General features: G+C 46.5%; 1 protein-coding gene across 1 annotated transcript in view; it reads left to right on the forward strand.

Annotated features, from left to right (window-relative positions):
* The window catches only part of COLGALT2 (collagen beta(1-O)galactosyltransferase 2), a 67,596-nt gene that overhangs the window by 25,111 nt on the left and 22,348 nt on the right, over positions 1-20,137 (forward strand). Inside the window, exons 2-4 of the mRNA XM_035122594.3 lie at positions 14,886-14,996; positions 15,699-15,816; positions 17,774-17,908. Of these exons, the coding sequence (XP_034978485.2) occupies positions 14,886-14,996; positions 15,699-15,816; positions 17,774-17,908 (364 nt within the window). The remainder of the gene's footprint in view (positions 1-14,885; positions 14,997-15,698; positions 15,817-17,773; positions 17,909-20,137) is intronic.

Consider the following 20,137-nt stretch of genomic DNA (forward strand, 5'->3'; position numbering starts at 1 on the left):
AGAGTCTGTAGTGCACAACTCTACAACTCTTTGTTACCTTTTCCCACATTCCCAAATCAGCAGATCACTTCTAGATGAATTAGGTGGTGTCTGAATTCTCCTGTTCACCAAGTAGGGAGCATTTTCATTCTCTCTTCTGAAGCCACAATATTCCTGACAGGTTTTGCTTTCTGCGAATGCAGCCTGTTTCTACAAGAATGTCAAGATCCTGAGGTAAAAAAAGCTCCTTAAAGCCACAGTGTAGTCACAACATTCTCTGTTCCTCAGCAGTCATAGTATTAAAGTTCTTTCTCCTCTTCCATCTCCTATCTGTGGCCTCAGCCAGTGCAAACTCATACAGATCTCTCTCTCTGTCATTCCATTCACCAAACAGGAGTATCTTTCATAAGGGGAAAATGCAGAGTCATGTTTAGGAATGCAGATGGGCGAAAGAGAACTCACTGTGCTATGTCCACTCCCTGGGTAATTTTCCAATAAGCTTCACCACAGGAATATAGCTGACATCAGAACAGAGGAGACTAACTGAATTTGTGAACAGTCCCCAAATCTATGATGCAGTGACACCGAGGCCTCACCACCTGCAGTCTTGGTATACATATCTCCAGCACTTTTAAATTGCATGTCTGGGTAACCCTAACTTCTGCATGATTTGCACGGTTCACAGATTTGTAAAATTCTGTAACCTTTACAGTTTTGAATTATCTTTACCCTCTTGCTGGTCATAAGGAGTTAAGCAGGGACCCCTGATGCGCAACTCCTCTCTGTGTTGTTGTTGTTGTTTAGTCGTTCAGTCGTGTCCGACTCTTCGTGGCCCCATGGACCAGAGCACGCCAGGCACTCCTGTCTTCCACTATGTTCTGTGTACATAGGCTATTGATATATAGTTCTACACATAAAATAAGAACAGTTAATGGAGGAAAAGACTTAGCATACATTTTCCTAGTAGCAGCTGGACTGGTAATAGCTGCTTACTGTATTATATTATTTCTGCTGCACTGATGCAAATGACTTGACTGTCTGTTGCTAGGAACATTTGACCAATTAGCACATGTTATTTTTCAAGCTGTTCTGCAAACTATGGTTGAAAGATGGGATATCCTATTTCGAATACTTTTTGTCAAAGGTATTTTATTGAAATATCATATCAACATAGTATTTTAGAAAATCTTCACTGACATTTCACATACCTGAAGACTGATCTGATGGACTGGAAAATGCCCAGTGGGGATTCCTCTTCCTCCTAGAATACTCTTTACAAGCTACACTTTGATAAAGGCCCAGCACACCTGGATCTGAAGGCATATAGCAGCATGCTATTTTTCTGGACTATAGTTGTGGAACAGATTTCTTTCTCTTATTTTTTATCAGCATTCCTTTTCCCTTTCTCCACCACCACCAGACCTCAGTGAAGTGAGAGCAGAGCGCCTAAGTGAGTTTGCCATCTTGACAATCACACATTTAATAAAAAAACAAAAAAAAAACAGGTAGTCTGATGACTCTGTCATACTCTGCTGCATGTCATAGAATCATAGAATCATAGAGTTGGAAGAGACCACAAGGGCCATCCAGTCCAACCCCCTGCCAAGCAGGAAACACCATCAAAACATTCCTGACATATGCCTATCATATCACCCCTTAACCTTCTCTTCTCCAGGCTATACATGCCCAGCTCCCTAAGCCGTTCCTCATAAGTCATCGTTTCCAGGCCTTTGACCATTTTGGTTGCCCTCTTCTGGACACGTTCCAGCTTGCCAGTATCCTCCTTGAACTGTGGTGCCCAGGACTGGACACAGTACTCCAGGTGAGGTCTGACCAGAGCAGAATACAGTGGTACTATTACTTCCCTTGATCTAGACGCTATACTCCTATTGATGCAGCCCAGAATTGCATTGTCTTTTTTAGCTGCTGCATGTGCAGCAGAGGTTTGCGGAGGAAGCAGCCGGCTTTGTTCTGCCTAGTTCAGAACACTTCCAAGAGAGCAGCACCAGGCCTCCATCAGCCCAGGCCAGGAGACATTTGGCCAGTAGGATGGGAGGCACACGAATGGCATCCTTACTTTGTCCTAGGCTCCCAGCATCTTGGCCCAGCTGCCAGGCATTTTAAAAGGTATCTGGAACGGAAGGTGGAATTGGAGCAGATATGTTGCAGGGGGCTATCACAAGGTCTGTTCCTGTTCCTGTTGCCCTGTTCCTTCTTGGGGGAGGTCTGATAATTTAATATGTCATTGCAATTATATTCCACTTGTTCGTCAAGGAACTCAAGGTGGTGTACATAGCAATTTTAACTTTCATTGCTATCAATCTCCAAGTAATTCTGGGAATTGCAATATCCAGTGTTCTTTGTAGTGCCCAGAATTCTTTGAGTGAAAGCATGTGTTTTAAAAGGTACCCAGGTGGCTCTGTCGGTTAAACCACAGAGTCTAGGGCTTGCTGATCAGAAGGTCGGTGGTTCGAATCCCTGCAACGGGGTGAGCTCCCGTTGCTTGGTCCCAGCTCCTGCCCACCTAGCAGTTCGAAAGCACATCAAGGTGCAAGTAGATAAATAGGGACCGCTCCGGCGGGAAGGTAAACAGCGTTTTCGTGCGCTGCTCTGGTTCACCAGAAGCAGCTTTGTCATGATTGCCACATGACATGGAAGCTGTCTGCGGACAAACGCCGGCTCCCTTGGCCTATAGAGTGAGATGAGCACCGCAACCCCAGAGTCGGACACGACTGGACCTGATGGTCAGGGGCCCCTTTACCTTTTACCTTATGTGTTTTAAAAGTCTAGTATGTGGTCTAAACCACTGAGCCTCTTGGGCTTGCCGATCAGAAGGTTGGCAGTTCGAATCCCTGCAACGGGGTGAGCTCCCGTTGCTCAGTCCCAGCTCTTCCCAACCTAGCAGTTCGAAAGCACGCCAAAAAGTGCAAGTAGATAAATAGGTACGGCTCCAGTGGGAACATGAACAGCGTAGCCATGCACTGCTCTGGTTTCAGTGTTCCGTTGCGCCAGAAGCGGCTTAGTCATGCTGGCCACATACCCGGAAAAACTGTCTGCGGACAAACGCTGGCTCCCTTGGCCTGTAAAGTGAGATGAGTGCCACAATCCCAGAGTCGTCTGTGACTGGACTTAACTATCAGGGGTCCTTTACCTATCATTATCATTATTATTATTATTAAATTTTTATTCACTTTTCTTTTTCTATTATTACATACATCTCATATCAATAACATTTATGTTAAATCACTTCTTCCCTCCCCTCCTGGGTTTCCCCCAACTTCCACTTCTAGTTTGTTTCCCTCTTCTTACATACTGCTGTTTCTTAAAAGTCTGCTGTATCATTTCTTTTATTGTTTGAAATGTTCTTTGTTAATAAAGATGTGAGTGTTTATTTAAATCCTGCCATCAAGTCAATAGTCTTCCTTTGTTTCTGCAAGTATGTTATAAATGGTCCCCACTCTTTTTCAAAGTCACTGTTGTCCTTTTCTCAAAGTCTGTCCATCAGTTTGGCCAGTTCTGCATAGTTCATCAATTTCTCTTGCCATTGGTCTTTAGTTGGAATTTCTCCAGTCTTCCACTTTTGTGCTATCAAAATTCTCGCCGCCGTAGTAGCATACAGTGGTACCTCAACAACCAAACGACTCAACTTCTGAAGGTTTCGACTTCTGAAGTCGACAACCCCGGAAGTCTTTTCACCATGCGCGTGTTCTGCGCCTTTGCAGAAGCAGTGCATGCAGTCGGCGCATGCGCAGAAGTGCGAAATCACACTTCGCGCATGCGCAGAATGGGCACTTCGACAACCAAAGACTTTGACTTACAAAGACGGCTGCGGAACGGACCGTCTTCGTAAGCTGAGGTACCACTGTACATAAATAGTGTCCTATTCTCTTTTGGAAGATCTTGACCTAAAATACCTAACAGGAAGGCTTATTGTTGTTTAACAAATGTTATTTTCAACCTTTTTTCAATTCATTATATATCATTTCCCAATACAATTTTACATTTCTTACATTCCCACCACGTATGATAAAAAGTACCTTCAGCCTCACACCTCCAACACTCTTTCTTTTCATTTTTATAGATTTTTGCCAGTTTGACCGGTGATATATACCATCTATATATAATCTTCATGTAATTCTCTCTCACCATATGTTTAGTCTTGCTCACTATTCACACCACCCTGAAGTGGGTCTCACACTATAGGGCACAATAGTTAGGGTGAACATTGTGAGACCTCTCTGTTGGATTTGTAGCCCCACCCTAACCCAAACTACTGTTCCCTTGGGGAGAGGGAACAACTATTTAAAAAAAATTATGTTGTGTAAATATGTACACTTGCTTCTTTCTGTCCCTTTCTGAGTCCATCCCTCAACCCTTCCAACCTACATGAGTGATGGATTAATGACTATTAAGTTGGGGTGTGGAGTGGGGAAAACACGTTGGTGTTTGTGTTAGGGGGAATGTTTCTCTGCTTCTGCTGCCTGGACCACACTGTGGCAGAAGGCACACTGTGTTCCCTTTGGGGAAGTTTTGGTAATTTTCCTTCAAGGATGAAAACTAGCAAAATAGACTGCTCTTCCCTCCCCTGACACCAGGGTCAAAGTAAATAAACAGCAATGAAGTAGAAGCTCAAAACAGGAATATAAAAGGGGAGAAAGATGATGGAACTTTTTAGTTAACTTTCTGGCTGGGTTGCTTAGAATTATCTAGATCTTCTAAACTATGTCAAATACACAACCGTTAGTTCTTTGGTGGAAGAGGCAGATAGCCATGTTTGCTGCACCAAAATGTTCTGGTTCTGATAGTGTAAAAGTCTTGGCTAGATGTCTAAATCTTGGTTGTCAGTTGCAGCATGTAAGGTTTTGTATAAACTGTACATTTAAAACACACTTTTCTCTCTCAAAGAATTCTGGGCACCATCATTTACCCCTCACAGAATTCTCAGCCACTCTTAACAGGCCACAGTGCCCAGAGTTCTTTGGAGGTGGAAAGTGGCTTCAGGTGTGCTTTAAAAGTATGATGTGTGTATCTCTTGGACATAGACTCTCTGATCCTTGTAACTTGGGGGGGGGGGTTGTTAAGGAGAAGGGTAGCAGTTCAGGGAGTAAATGTGGAATAGCGCAACTGTGTGTAGGTGTTGCAAGAGTTTAAAAAATGTTTGTGTGGCTATATATACATCATATGCTTAAAGGTAAAGGTAAAGGGACCCCTGACCATTAGGTCCAGTCGTGACCGACTCTGGGGTTGCGCGCTCATCTCGCATTATTGGCCGAGGCAGCCGGCGTATAGCTTCCAGGTCATGTGGCCAGCATGACAAAGCCACTTCTGGCAAACCAGAGCAGCACACAGAAACGCCGTTTACCTTCCCGCTGTAGCGGTTCCTATTTATCTACTTGCATTTTGACGTGCTTTCGAACTGCTAGGTTGGCAGGAGCTGGGACCAAGCAACGGGAGCTCACCCCGTCACAGGGATTCGAACCGCCGACCTTCTGATCAGCAAGCCCTAGGCTCAGTGGTTTAACCACAGCGCCACCTGGGTCCCTTATCATATGCTTAGGGAAGCTTTTAATATTTGATAAATTATTGTATTTTAATATTTTGCTGGAAGCCACCCAGAGTGGCTGGTGAAACCCAGCCAGATGGGTGGGGTATAAACAATATATTATTATTATTATTATTATTATTATTATTATTATTATTTATTCACATAGTGCATTTCAACAAAGAATTTTCAAAAGAGTTTTGAGATTGCCACATGAGGTAATTTAGCCCATAGACATTGAATCCATTGTTCACATGTATCATTGTTCACATGTATCATTCACATGTATCAAGAGTAACATTGTTCACATGTTACTCTTTACAGTAAAGAGCAGTGCTTTTTTTCTGGTGGTACACAATGGTACGCAGTACGGGCACTTCTTTTTCTTTTTAAATCGTGCGAGAAGGTAAATGGAGGGTGGGGAGAGCAAGAAAGCAATTGTGGCTAAAAGAGGGGATGTGAACAGCAGGAGGCTGAAGTGGTGAGGAAAAGGAGGCCCTCTCAGTCAAGAGGCTGCCTTGTCCCTCCTCGGCTGCCCTGCAGTGTGCAGAGGCTCTCCCCATGGATGCGCTGCTATGCAGCTGCCTCACTGTGCTGTGAGCAGCCGACTGAGCATGAGTGCCACTTCCCTTTTGTCTCTGCTCACTCTTTCCATGTCTGTGGAGAGAGAGAGAGAATAAGGGGAGGAAGCAGCAGCCTTTGCTGCTAGCACCACCATTTTCTATTCTGTGGCTGGGGGAGCCTTAGAGGTGAACGCAGGTGTGGGTGGTGGCTGGAGGGAGGAGAAGGGACAAGGAGGGGTGGGTGGGATTCTGGGTGGGTGTGAAAAGCAGACAAGGAAAGGTGGGGGAGAGGTTGAAGAAGATGAGGGGAAAGCAAAGTAGGGGGGGGACAAGAGAGAGAGAGATAGAGAGAGAGAGAGAGAGAGAGAGAGAGAAAGGAAGGAAGGAAGGAAGGAAGGAAGGAAGGAAGGAAGGAAGGAAGGAAGGAAGGAAGGAAGGAAGGAAGGAAGATAGAAAGAGGATCTTGGTGAGTACTGGTACTTTTTTCTAGAAAAAAAGCACTGGTAATGAAGATCCAAAACATGAATTGAAACAAAAAAAATCTGTTTTCCCCTCAATTTTAAAAGACCTTTTGGGGCCTCTTGTGTGGCATGCTTCCAGTCCTCTTGTGTGGCATGCTTCCAGTTGTTGTTGTTGTTGTTGTTGTTGTTGTTGTTGTTGTTGTTGTTGTTGTTGTTGTTGTTGTTGTTTAGTCGTCTCTGACTTCGTGATCCCATGGACCAGAGAATCATAGAATCATAGAGCTGGAAGAGACCACAAGAGCCATCCAGTCCAACCCCCTGCCAAGCAGGAAACACCATCAAAGCCTTCCTGACATATGGCCGTCAAGCATCTGCTTAAAGACCTCCAAAGAAGGAGACTCCACCACACTCCTTGGTAGCAAATTCCACTGCTGAATAGCTCTTACTGTCAGGAAGTTCTTCCTAATGTTTAGGTGGAATCTTCTTTCTTGTACTGTAGTTTGAATCCATTGCTCCGTGTCCGCTTCTCTGGAGCAGCAGAAAACAACCTTTCTCCCTCCTCTATATGACATCCTTTTATATATTTGAACATGGCTATCATATCACCCCTTAACCTTCTCTTCTCCAGGCTAAACATGCCCAGCTCCCTAAGCCGTTCCTCATAAGGCATTGTTTCCAGGCCTTTGACCATTTTGGTTGCCCTCCTCTGGAACCATTCCAGCTTGTCACTATCCTTCTTGAACTGCGGTGCCCAGAACTGGACACAGTACTCCAGGTGAGGTCTGACCAGAGCAGAAGACAGTGGTACTATTACTTCCCTTGATCTAGATGCTATACTCCTATTGATGCAGCCCAGAATTGCATTGGCTTTTTTAGCTGCTGCATCACACTGTTGACTCATGTCAAGTTTGTGGTCTACCAAGACTCCTAGATCCTTTTCACATGTACTGCTCTCAAGCCAGGTGTCTCCTATCCTGTATTTGTGCCTTTCATTTTTTTAGCCCAAGTGCAGTACTTTACATTTCTCCCTGTTAAAATTCATCTTGTTTGCTTTGGCCCAGTTCTCTAATCTGTTATGGTCATTTTGAAGTGTGATCCTGTCCTCTGGGGTATTAGCCACCCCTCCCCATTTGGTGTCATCTGCAAACTTGCTCAGGATGCCCTCAAGCCCATCATCCAAGTCATTGATAAAGGTGTTGAATAAGACTGGGCCCTGTGGCACCCCACTAGTCACTACTCTCCAGGATGAGGAGGAGCCATTGATGAGCACCCTTTGGGTTTGGTCAGCCAGCCAGTTACAAATCCACTGAATGGTAGCATTGTACCATGCTTCTTTACAAGAATATCATGAGCACGCCAGGCACTCCTGTCTTCTGCATTTGAAACCCCACTAGAAGAACCCACATTAGGGGCATGTGGATAGTGGAAAAATGAAGAGCTTTACACCCATTTTTAAGTTATGAGCCAATGATGAGTCCCTGGTTCAGCATGTGTTCATCTCTCCCTGATAATCCATGTGAATAACATGCTGCTGTCAGGTGGGTAAGGTTAGAGAAAGCCCATCACAGTACAACATTATTTGCATCCCACCTCCAGGGCGCTTGTTGGTCACGCCTGGCTATCTGCCTGCCACCTGTGGTGGAAATATACAACAGGAACATTCATGTCACCCTGGGCATGTCACCCATCCTCGCATTTTCACATAACATCAGAAATGACCTCTGCTCATTCTGACTCTCTGTGAAAAGACTATTTGTGTACGCCTTGCGTTCATCCTGGGTAACCCATTCAATGAAAATGGCTCTTGTAAGCTGTTTCCTTTCGTTATGTCTCATCCAGTCAAATAAGGAAGCCTTCTCCGCTCTGTTGGTGTTTAACTGGGAGAAGAAAGTTCCATTGTCTCAAAGCTCCTTCATTGTTATGTTTGGTTTCCCATACAGTAAAGTGAGGCAACATAGAAAACCCTTTGTTTTATAAATTCAATACATAAAGAATAGAGCTAGCTTGGGCAATGTAACGAACTTGAATGGGGTGATTTACATTTTTGAAATTGATTGCTACTGGCTAAATTGTTTTGTCATTCTCCCCAGTATAAGAGTTTTTGAGGCATACTTTCCTAGAGGCAAGTACCATTGGATTCAATGAGACTCACTTGCAAATAAGGATGGGTGAATCTGACAATTGTGATAGCTTTGTTTCTTATATTTCTCAGTCTTGCACTCAGTTCTCCACATTACTTTGTGAAATTCTTAAATAAAAAAGTCTTCATGAAAATTCATCACCATTTTTGTGCAAATTTCTCTGGATATACATATTTTTGCAAACCACTTTCTTTGACAAGACACATTTTTGTATGCTATTTTCACTAATAAATGTACCTTTAGGCACCTTCCATGTTTCCGTCTCATTGGTATTGCCTGAAGTTGTGCTTTTAATATCTCCCTTATTGATTGTAAATATTGGTTGTAAATAAATATTGGTTGTAAATAATTTGGTGTAGATTGCTCTGTGTTTAGTTTAATTTGAATTTTCTATACCACTCCAGGTATCATAAACTGTCGGATTGGCTAACAAGATTTAAAGCATCAAACAACAATCAATACATAAGAGCAGTGTAAAATGGTAGCAGGACAAAACAAAAAAGATATAAGTAGTATTAAAAACTCCATCTAAATGCTTGACTTTTTTTCATATATATAGAGAGGTTTTTACCTGGCACCCAAATGACAGCAGCCTCCATGCCAGATAAAACATTCCAGGGAGTGTTTTAGAGTTTGGGGATTCAGTCAACTATGTAGGCCTATTGGACAATGAATTTAAGTTAGTAATGTTTATTAATTTATTTACTCTGAGTAGGGCTGGAACAGAATATTACCCAAGGTGCTGTAACTGAGAAGGTAGCTTCAGAGTATATGAACAATGGAAAAGGCCAGGGACCGTTTTTGAGGGGACCATCTTGTTTTGTAGAAGTACGGAAGTATTTGTTTGTTTAGCTGCGCAGATGCATAGTTTTCTTCGTTGTCTGAAGACTATCCCTGCCTCCGGGTCTGGTCCTGACCGGACGGATATTGGAATCAGCAAGGGATACCCACATGACCTGAAGGTGCTGCTGTGCAATGCCAGGTCGATGATGAATAAGACCACTGCCATTCACGACCTGATTGTGGATGGAGGATTTGACCTGGCATGTGTGACAGAGACCTGGTTGGATGAAGCCGATGGGCCCGTTCTTGGCGCTGCTTGTCCACCAGGTTTCTCTTATGCACAGCAACCCAGGCCATCTGGGCGGGGAGGGGGGGTTGCAGTGATTTTTAGGAAGTCATTAGTTTGCACCAGGCGTCCTATTGGTAAGATGGAGTTTTCTGAGTGCATGTTCTGGAAGTTGGGCAATAGGGGCAGTACAGGATTCCTTTTGGTGTACCGACCTCCCCGCTGCACCAAGGATTCCCTGCCCGAGCTGCTTCAGGTCATGTCGGATGTGCTCCTGGAGACACCTAGCTTGGTTGTCTTAGGGGATTTTAACATCCATGCCGACACGACCTTACAAGGAGCCGCTCGGGACTTCGTGGAAAGCATGGCCACCATGGGGCTGTCCCTGAATAAGTCTGGCCCAACTCATAGCCGCGGACATGCCTTGGACTTGGTGTTTACCTCTATGGATGTTGGTGATCTGACATTAAGTAAAAGTGAAACAAAAGAAGTGCCATGGTCAGATCACTTTCTGGTGCAACTGGACTTCTCCGCAACCCTTCCCCTCTGCAGGGAGGTGGGACCGATTCGGATGGTCCGCCCCCGCTACTTAATGGATCCAATTGGCTTCCAGAGAGTGGTAGGGGATGTTTTATCCCATGTCGGTGGCCTTTCAGCTGATTCCCTGGTGGCCCGCTGGAATGCGGAGTTAACCAGCGCTATTGACTGTCTGGCTCCGAAGCGCCCTCTCAGATTGCATGGAGCCCGGACAGCCCCGTGGTTTTCCCCGGCGCTGAGGGTGATGAAACAGTCATTGAGACGGCTAGAGCGCCGGTGGCGGAAAACTCATTTTGAATCAGACCGGACACGGGCTAGAGCTCAACTTCGAGCCTACCAAGTGGCAATGGCGACGGCGAAGAGGACCTTCTTCACCGTCTCCATCGCATCTGCAGAAAACAGCAGCAGGAGACTCTTCCAGGTGGTTCGCAATTTAGCGGAACCACCTGCTCCATCCGGGCCCAGTATGGGCCGCATGATCTCCTGCAATGATTTTGCAAAGTTTTTTGCAGATAAAGTCGCTCAGATTCGGGAAGAGGTAGACTCCACCGTGGGAGCAGGGCTGGGGCGGGGGAGTGCTAGAGTCCTGTCTAGTCAAGCTTTGTGGGATCAATTTCAATCTGTTACCTCCGAGGATGTGGACAGGCTGCTTGGACGAGTGAAACCAACCACCTGTCTCCTTGATCCTTGCCCATCCTGGCTTATAAAAGCTAGCCGGGAAGGGCTGGGCGATGGGCTTCGCGGGTTGGTAAATGCTTCTCTCCATGAGGGAGCCTTCCCAGACCCGCTGAAAGAGGCGGTTATTAACCGCTTCTTAAAAAACCATCTTTAGATCCGGCCAATATGGCCAACTATCGCCCAGTCTCAAATCTTCCATTCTTGGGCAAGGTGATTGAGCGAGTGGTTGCTGAACAACTCCAGGCACGCCTGGAAGAAGCGGACCATTTGGATCCCTTCCAGTCAGGATTCAGGCCTCATCATGGGACTGAAACTGCCTTGGTCGCACTGGTCGATGATCTCCGGCGGGCTAGGGACAAAGGTAAGAGCTGTTTCCTTGTTCTGCTGGATCTCTCAGCGGCTTTTGACACCATCGACCATAACATCCTTCTGGACCGTCTAGAGGGCTTGGGAGCTGGGGGCACTGTTATGCAGTGGTTCCGCTCCTTCCTCCTGGGCCGTGTTCAGAAAGTGGTGGTGGGGGATGAGTGTTCAGACCCCTGGGCTCTCACTTGTGGGGTGCCTCAGGGTTCTGTCCTCTCCCCCATGCTTTTTAACATCTATATGCAGCCGCTGGGAGAGATCATCAGGGGGTTTGGGCTGGGTGTCCATCAGTATGCTGATGATACCCAGCTCTACCTCTCTTTTAAATCAGAACCAGTGAAGGCGGTGAAGGTCCTGTGTGAGTGCTTGGAGGCGGTTGGAGGATGGATGGCGGCTAACAGATTGAGATTGAATCCTGACAAGACAGAAGTACTGTTTGTGGGGGACAGGAGGCGGGCGGGTGTGGAGGACTCCCTGGTCCTGAATGGGGTAACTGTGCCCCTGAAAGACCAGGTGCGCAGCCTGGGAGTCATTTTAGACTCACAGCTGTCCATGGAGGCACAGGTCAACTCTGTGTCCAAGGCAGCTGTTTATCAGCTCCACCTGGTACGCAGGCTGAGTCCCTACCTGCCCACTGACTGTCTCTCCAGAGTGGTGCATGCTCTAGTTATCTCCCGCTTGGACTACTGCAATGCGCTCTACGTGGGGCTACCTTTGAAGGTGACCCGGAAACTACAACTAATCCAGAATGCGGCAGCTAGACTGGTGACTGGGAGCGGCCGTCGAGACCACATAACACCGGTCCTGAAAGACCTACATTGGCTCCCAGTACGTTTCCGAGCACAATTCAAAGTGTTGGTGTTGACCTTTAAAGCCCTAAACGGCCTCGGTCCGGTATACCTGAAGGAGCGTCTCCACCCCCATCGTTCTGCCCGGACACTGAGGTCCAGCTCCGAGGGCCTTCTGGCGGTTCCCTCACTACGAGAAGCCAAGTTACAGGGAACCAGGCAGAGGGCCTTTTCGGTAGTGGCTCCCACCCTGTGGAATGCCCTCCCACTAGAGGTCAAAGAGAACAACAATTACCAGACCTTTAGAAGGCATCTCAAGGCAGCCCTGTTTAGGGAAGCTTTTAATGTTTGATGGATCTCTGTATTTTAATGTTTGATGGATTTCTGTATTTTAGAATTTCTGTTTTGTTGGAAACCGCCCAGAGTGGCTGGGGGAACCCGGCCAGATGGGCGGGGTATAAATAATAAATTATTATTATTATTATTATTATTATTATTATTATTATATGAACATGGAGCAAAGTGACTGCAGGCAAACACTTTCTCCTCTGTCATTTCAGACAGTGAAATTACAGTGAGTCATGGACTATTCACAGCCCTCTCTCCCCTTGCAGTGCATACAGACATTGCCCAGCAGCAATGACAGGCCTGGATGTGTGTCAGCCTGTCTTCTAATGAAGAAGCTGCAAAAAATGCTGCCTTGTGAGGTTTAGAAAATCACTCACATTCCGTATTCTTTCTTAATCTCTCAGGTGGACATTATCAATGCAGCCCACACAGTTTTTGTAGCATAAAGTAATATATGAATTTATAGAAGGACCTATTAAAATAATTGCCTTTGGAAGTACCTTTGCAGCCTATTTAGCTAAAGCAGGCATAGGCAAACTCAGCCCTCCAGATGTTTTGGGACTACAACTCCCATCAGGACTAGTGGTCAGGGGTGATGGGAATTGTAGTCTCAAAACATCTGGAGGGCTGAGTTTGCCTATGCCTATGCCTGAGCTAAAGCTTAGCCTCCTTTGTTCTGATTTTTGTCATATTTTGATTAAGCTTGAATGTGTGCCCATGGCTACATAGTAGTATCGTGGCAAATTCAGAAGTGTGGGGCCCCTTAAGGAGAGTCAGAACCATACCCCCTTTTAAGATTATACAATAATAACAATAAGGAATGCATTGTAGTAATCAATGCAGATCTCCATTTGCTGCTTTTCAGCTACCGTATTTTTCGCTCCATAGGGCGCACCTTGTTTTTAGTGGAGGAAAACAATAATTTTTTTCTGGTTTTTCTCCTCTAAAAGGCTGAGAGGGGGGGGGCGCTGGAGGGGGAGCGAAGGAGGCAGCGGTGGTAGAGGGACCAGTCCGGCTCCCCCTGCCTCCCCTGCCCCCTTCCGACACCAGCTTTCTCGCTGAACGCGGCGGGGGGCCGGGCGGAGGAGATGCTGCTGGTTGCTCCCCACCAACCCCGTTTGCAAAAACAAGCCTGCTTTCGTGAATGGGGTTGGCGGGGAAGAAGCAGCAGCATCCCTCCGCTGCCCCCTGCTTCTCGCTGAACGTGGCGGAGGCGCGGGGTAGCGGAGGAGATGATTCATGGAGCAGGGAAGGTGGGGCGGGTGGCTGCCCTCCTTCCCTGCTCCCTGTCAAACATCTCTTCCCCTCCCGGGCTGCTCTTCCTCTCTCTCCCCCCCATGTGCCGCCCCCACTTCTGCCTGCCTCTGATGCTCAAAAGAGCAGGGTACAGCGAACCGAAGTGCCTCTCTCAACCCCGGTTCCGATCTCTTACGAGCGTCAAAGGGGCAGGATCAGAGGCGGGGGGTGGAGGGAGGAGCAGCCGAAAGCAGCCCTCAGTCCGCCCCCTGCTTCTGCTACTACCTGCCAAAGCCGCCTTTCCCGCTGCGCGCAGCTCTGGCTTGGAGAGCTGGGCGCAGCGGGAAACCGGCTCTGGGGCCGCCTCCTTGACAGCGGGCAGGGAGGGAGTTACAAGTTACTGGTCTCTCCTCCCCTCCTGCTGTCAAGGAGGCGGCCCCAGAGCCCGTTTCCCGCTGCACATGGCTCTCGCCTTCGCTCCATAGGACGCACAGAGATTTCCCCTTCCATTTTAGGAGGGAAAAAGTGTGTCCTATGGAGCAAAAAATACGGTAGATCTATTTCCCACGATGTAGATGGGCAAATTATCCACTGCCTTATGGGACATCTTTGGGAGAAGAAAAGGCTAAGGAGTAAATCCTACATGAAGTGCACATCATTCTCTTGAAAGTGAGCTTTGTAACATACAGAACAACTCATCCTTTGTGTTCTTGACATGCCCCACCTCCAGAATGACCATAGGAGCCAATCCTCAGTGGTTGTCACCTCTTTTCATTATGATTGGCTCCAAAGAGTAAAAAGACTTCTAATTGGCTAAACCCCTCCCCTTTTTGAGCTGACAGGCTGGAGGCTTGGGACCCTGCTACAGAAGCAGTGATACGGTAGGTCTTTAAGCCTCCTGCAATCCCAGACCACTACATCTCTGTTGCTGAAGTTGACCTGATGAACAATATCACTCAATGCCTATTCAGTATTGTTTTCAGGTGCCAATGATGGCTGGCTAGTGGGAATTTGCATGAATGTTTCAGACCCAAAATGGAGTACGTGCTCTGTTTGAATGTTGAAGCATTGGCAGAGAGGCTGTTGTTACCTGTGAACACATACCTCTTCAAGATTTTGTTTGACAGAAAGGTGGGGAATGTTTAGTAATACCTCTGCACATTCACTGTTCCTCCTTTAGGGTAGCCACTGACCACAATATTGACAACACAACAGAAATCCTGAGGGAGTGGCTGAAGAATGTACAAAAACTGTATCACTATGTGGAGTGGAGGCCCATGGGGGACCCTCAGTAAGTATTCGGATGCTGAGTTTTTCCAGTAAAATCATGTGTAACAAAGTTAAGCATATTCAGGGAAACAGCATGAAATGTTCTAATCCTTTCTAAAGCTATTCAAAAGCCTTCTCCACATACTTGTGATAGCAAATTCCAGAAGCAATTAAATTTGGCTAAATGCTATCTTTTTCAAAGCTGTGGAGGGAAAAGAGCTGTTGGGTGTGCCCCCCTTCCAAGTTCTATTTAATTCACAGCACTCATGTTGGGCAGGAAGTGTAGTGATGGTGTATGTTCCCCTATGTCCTGGGTACATACTCTAGGAATAAATTTGGAAAGCGTTTTCTTTGCTCTGAAACTCCCTTTCTTTACCCAGGGCTGCCTTAAGCATATCTGGCGCTGTGGTGCCGTGGTGTGAAGATCCCTCCGTTGCCCCCCCTTTCCCAGCGCAGCAGCCACTGCAGCATGGTGCCCCCTGGCAGCCTGGCGGCCTGGCGCATTGCGCCACCCAGCCTTGCCTTAGGGCTGGCCCTGTCTTTACCCTTACATTTTTGGAGCACCTAAGGTGACTGAGTGAATTTGCTTCCCCCCCCTTTTCAGTTTTTACTTAAAACACCAAAGTCAGGAGAGAAATAATACCCAGCAATCCTGCAGGAGCTACGCAACATTTAACATGACAAGAGGGCTGCATGTTTTCCCTTTTTGTTCTTTGTTTTGTAGGTCTTACGCGGAGGAAATTGGGCCCAAACACTGGCCAAACTCCAGGTTTACCCATGTGATGAAACTGAGGCAGACTGCTCTGAGAACTGCCAAGGAAAAGTGGTCTGACTACATCATGGTAAAATTAGAAATAAAGTTCTGGCTGGTTATGCTTCCTTCCTTTCCTTGATTTGCATGCTGGGCATTTCAGAGACGCATTCTGTTTCTGAGCTTTGTAAAGAAGGAAACTGGAAAAGTAAAATTGGTTGTATTACAATTTCCTCCCCAGATGTGCTGGGATATGCAAGGTAACGACTTACCTTCACTGACGTCGTGCCTCCGGTACCTGTCACCTGTAAACACTGTTTTGTAGGACTGTGAAAGGAGAAATAACTTTGGCCCAGATTCCTGCACATATTTCCACAAGTATTTGTGTGATCAAGATCATGTAAATCAGTGATGAGGAAGCTGTGTTCCACTAGGTGAAGGACTACAGCTCCCATCATCTCTAACCCCTGGCCATGCTCACTGGGGCCCATGGGGCTCATAAAGTCCCAACAACATCTGGAGGACCCAAAGTTCCACATGTGATGAGTGGATTCTCAGAACTTGTTTTGCCACCTACCACCAGAGCACTGTGTTTCTGTGTTCATACATACGCAACGAAAATTAATGCTCATCTAACTATATTTGCCTCATGTTAATGAATACTCTTGGCACCTCAATGGTTGACACACTGAGGCACCCATGAATGACTCCAGGGTGTTTTATATATTTAAACACTGCCACTGTAGCTGAAAACCACCATGCTGATTTATACACCTCCAGGGGTGTTGCTAGCCGATTTGGCACCCGGGGCGTCAAAGCGGAGGCACCCCCCGGGGGCGGGGTGCCACTCTGCAGCGTTGTGATGTCACAATGTGCGGGCGTGACGCCCCTCGCTGGCACGCCCCTTGCCTCCGTCCAGGGAGAGCGCGCGTTGGCTGAGCAAGCCCCTGCAGCGCCTAGCAAGGTTTTCGCCGTGCAGCTGCCGGGACCAGCTTGGTCCCTCGGCCGACGCGCGCTCTCCCTTCCTGCTGTGGTGCGTGCTCTCCCTGGACGGAGGCCAGCGAGGGGTGTCACACCACCCACAAGCGTGATGCCACCTTGTGTGTGTTTTAGGGGGGCGTGTTTTGGGGGCGGGGCTGGCAGCCGTGGTGGCGCCCCTGGGATCGCGCCACTCGGGGCGGCCCACCCCCACCGCCCCTATCTTCCTACGCCCCTGTACACCTCCCACTTTTCCAGTGGTTCAGCTTTGCCATGCAGTCAAGCTGGTGGCAAACGTATTGCTGTGCTTTCTTTTGGCCCACATCAGTGAGGCCAAGAGAGGGGTCGTCATCTGGACTGCCCAGGCTTGCACACCATGGAAGGTCACTGGTGCTGCTAACACAGCAGTTTGACTTCACCCCAGAGGTGCACTTGGGTGTCTGTTGAGACAGACGGATGCCAACCAACCAGCAATTCCGCCTGCAAGCCCTCTTGCCTCTCCTTCCAAATGTGAGGTGGTTTGTTCTAGTTAAGCCCTTGCCCTCTAATGCAGGATTTGGAAGCCTCTGGCCCTCCAGATGATATTGGACTCCCACACCCATCAGCCTCAGTGAGCATAGGCAAAAGTCAGGGACGGTGGGAGTTGTAGTCAAACAACTTCATGAGGGTTACAAATTTCTTTTCCCTGCTCTTCTGTCTCCACTGGGGACTACTTTGCTGGGCCCACTATGAAGTGCTTGTGGGTTTCTGTTCTTGTTCATTGTGTTTCACACATCCAGAGGCTCCATTTCAATTCAGCGATGCGAGTGCCTTACTAAATATCACCACTTTTTGGTATGTGCAAAGTAGTAGTTACAAAGTTGACCAATATTTGCTGTTGGCTTCAGTACAAGGTCAATGTTAGCTTAGTGTTGGTGGATATGTGATGGAAGCCTGCTTATTTTGTTCATTTTGCAACATTGCAAGAACTCAAGATAAGTAATGCTCTTAACCAAGTCTTGTTAGAGACACTCTTCAGATCCAGTCGCACAAAACCTCACATCCTTTTTTAAAAAAATCTCTTTTTCTAGTTCATAGATGCTGATAATTTTCTGACAAACCCAGAAGTTCTGAATCTCATGATAGCCGAAAATAAGACCATTGTGGCACCAATGCTTGAATCTCGTGCTCTCTACTCTAACTTCTGGTGTGGAATGACACCTCAGGCAAGAGATATTTCTTTACTGTTACTTACTTATACACCATCCAAATAGACAGAGCAAGTATATAAGAATGGCAAGGATACATGGGATGAATTAGTAAATGTGTAAGATATGTATCATGTGTATTATTGTATTGTGTGCATTCTTTGTTCTCTGCAGCTGGTATCAAGATGAGGGTGCTGTTAAGAGACAAATATCCCATGATCCCATGCAATGATTGTTGAAACCTTTTTTCCAGCCTCCATGCCTTCGATGGACACTACTTAGATGTTCCTATCTCCCTTGGGACCTAGAACAGGGGTCAGCAAACTTTTTCAGCAGGGGGCCGGTCCACTGTTCCTCAGACCTTGTGGGGGGCCGGACTATATTTTGGGGAAAAAAAGAATGATTTCCTATGTCCCACAAATATCCCAGAGATGCATTTTAAATAAAAGGACACATTCTACTCATGTAAAAACATGCTGATTCCCGGACCGTCCGCGGGCTGGATTTAGAATGCAATTGGGCCGCATCCGGCCGTAGTCCTGACCTAGAAGTTTGTATTTTCATAAATGGGAAATTTGGATTTTTTGGATTTCTGGCAGAAGCCTTCCATGCTCATTAGCATAGTAATTTATGATAGAGTTATTGTCATTTAAGTGTATCCTTGCAGTCCCTTCTGCCAAAATCAATCTGGTATCCAGTATATTCGGTGGAGAAAGGAAGCCTTTGAAAGAAAGTTTCTCGAAAAGGAATTGCATCTTGCAGGCTTCTCAAGATGAAACAAAACACTGTTTTTCCTCTGCCACTCCTCATTTGTCTTTTTTTTTTGTAATGCAATTAGAGTCCAATGATTTCACTCCTGCCTTTTCCCCTCTGGGGAGGAATTGCTCACAGTCTGAGATCTGTGTGCAGCTGGAGCAGCCTGGTAGGTGCAGTTCTCTGGAGCTGATTACTCGGAATATACTCGGTAATGGTTTCTCAGCTAGCCTTGGTTTGCAGACTATTTGGGGTCCATATTTCTGACAAGTGGAAGCAACTCCCAGCAAATCCACAAGGAATTGTTGATAATAGTGAAAACCAAGGCAACAAAATAGCATGCACACCTTTATTCTGCATGAAAAGCTACTCTCTCAATGTGATTGTTTTAGCAACCTGGTGTTTGGAATGACCTTCAGATCTGCCTCTGTCTGTGTCATACTGTTCTCACACCTTGGCAGTGAGCTCTGGAGAGTAGTTTTTTCAGGGTGGACTCTTGGGCAGTTGTTTCCATCGCTGAAAGTTCTGGTGGCGTGGTTTGTGCAAAAAAACCCACCAAACCCCAATCTGTTTGAGCATGCTAAGAATAATTGCCCAGTTTGGGAGAATGTTTTCCAAACTGCCTTCAGAAGGCAGCCTGGATACTGCACACTTCAGTGGTTTGAACAGAAAGCTGCAAGGGCATTAATGCAATATGATGCATTATCCTAAGCTGGTGCTTCATTCCCACCAATACTACTTGGGTCCCTAAAGACAAGCACCCCAGAGAACACACCTATTCCTTAAAAGAGGGGAAAATAAGCCCAGCCAAAAGAGGCCCAATGCCATCCCCCAGACGGAACAAATAAACGATAATCACAGAACAAGCTCAGCATCAATGACACTTCCATTGTACGCAGTAGGATTACCTGACACTGAACACTCTACAGGAAATACTTGGACCAGCAAGTTTTAATGTCAATTTTTGAGAAAGGAGAGTGTACTGGATGACGTACGGTTCCTTTGAAACAGGCTGTTTATTTAACAAATGTATATGATGAGCAGATAGGAAGCAAGCACGAGGTCCTAGGACACCAGTATTCTGACAAGCTGCTCCTTCCAGTCAGAAACATATCTTGGCAAGCTCTCTCCCCCCCCAACTTTCAAGACAGAAAAAACTTGTTTGTTTGCAGAAAGCATCAATGCAAAACCCACCCAGAAAGAGCATCAGCTTAGACTAGCTGTTGTACAATTGTCCACTAGTAGGCCGAACAAACACACATTTAGCATAATTAAGGACCATATTTAAAATATAAATTTTCACAATCTAAGCTTCTTCTATGTCACTGGCCTATGGGAAACTGACTGGATTCTTTTTGTTATGGCAGTGTGTTCAACATCTGGACACAAGGTGAAGGGAATCTGAAAGATTTTTTTATCACTCAGGAAGGGATACCACAGATGGAACATCTTTAAATAACTTTTTACAGCTCCCTAGAACTCTCCTTGGGCTGT

This window comes from Zootoca vivipara, chromosome 7, assembly GCF_965207765.1.
Source record: "Zootoca vivipara chromosome 7, rZooViv2.hap1.1, whole genome shotgun sequence".
Lineage (NCBI taxonomy): Eukaryota > Metazoa > Chordata > Lepidosauria > Squamata > Lacertidae > Zootoca > Zootoca vivipara.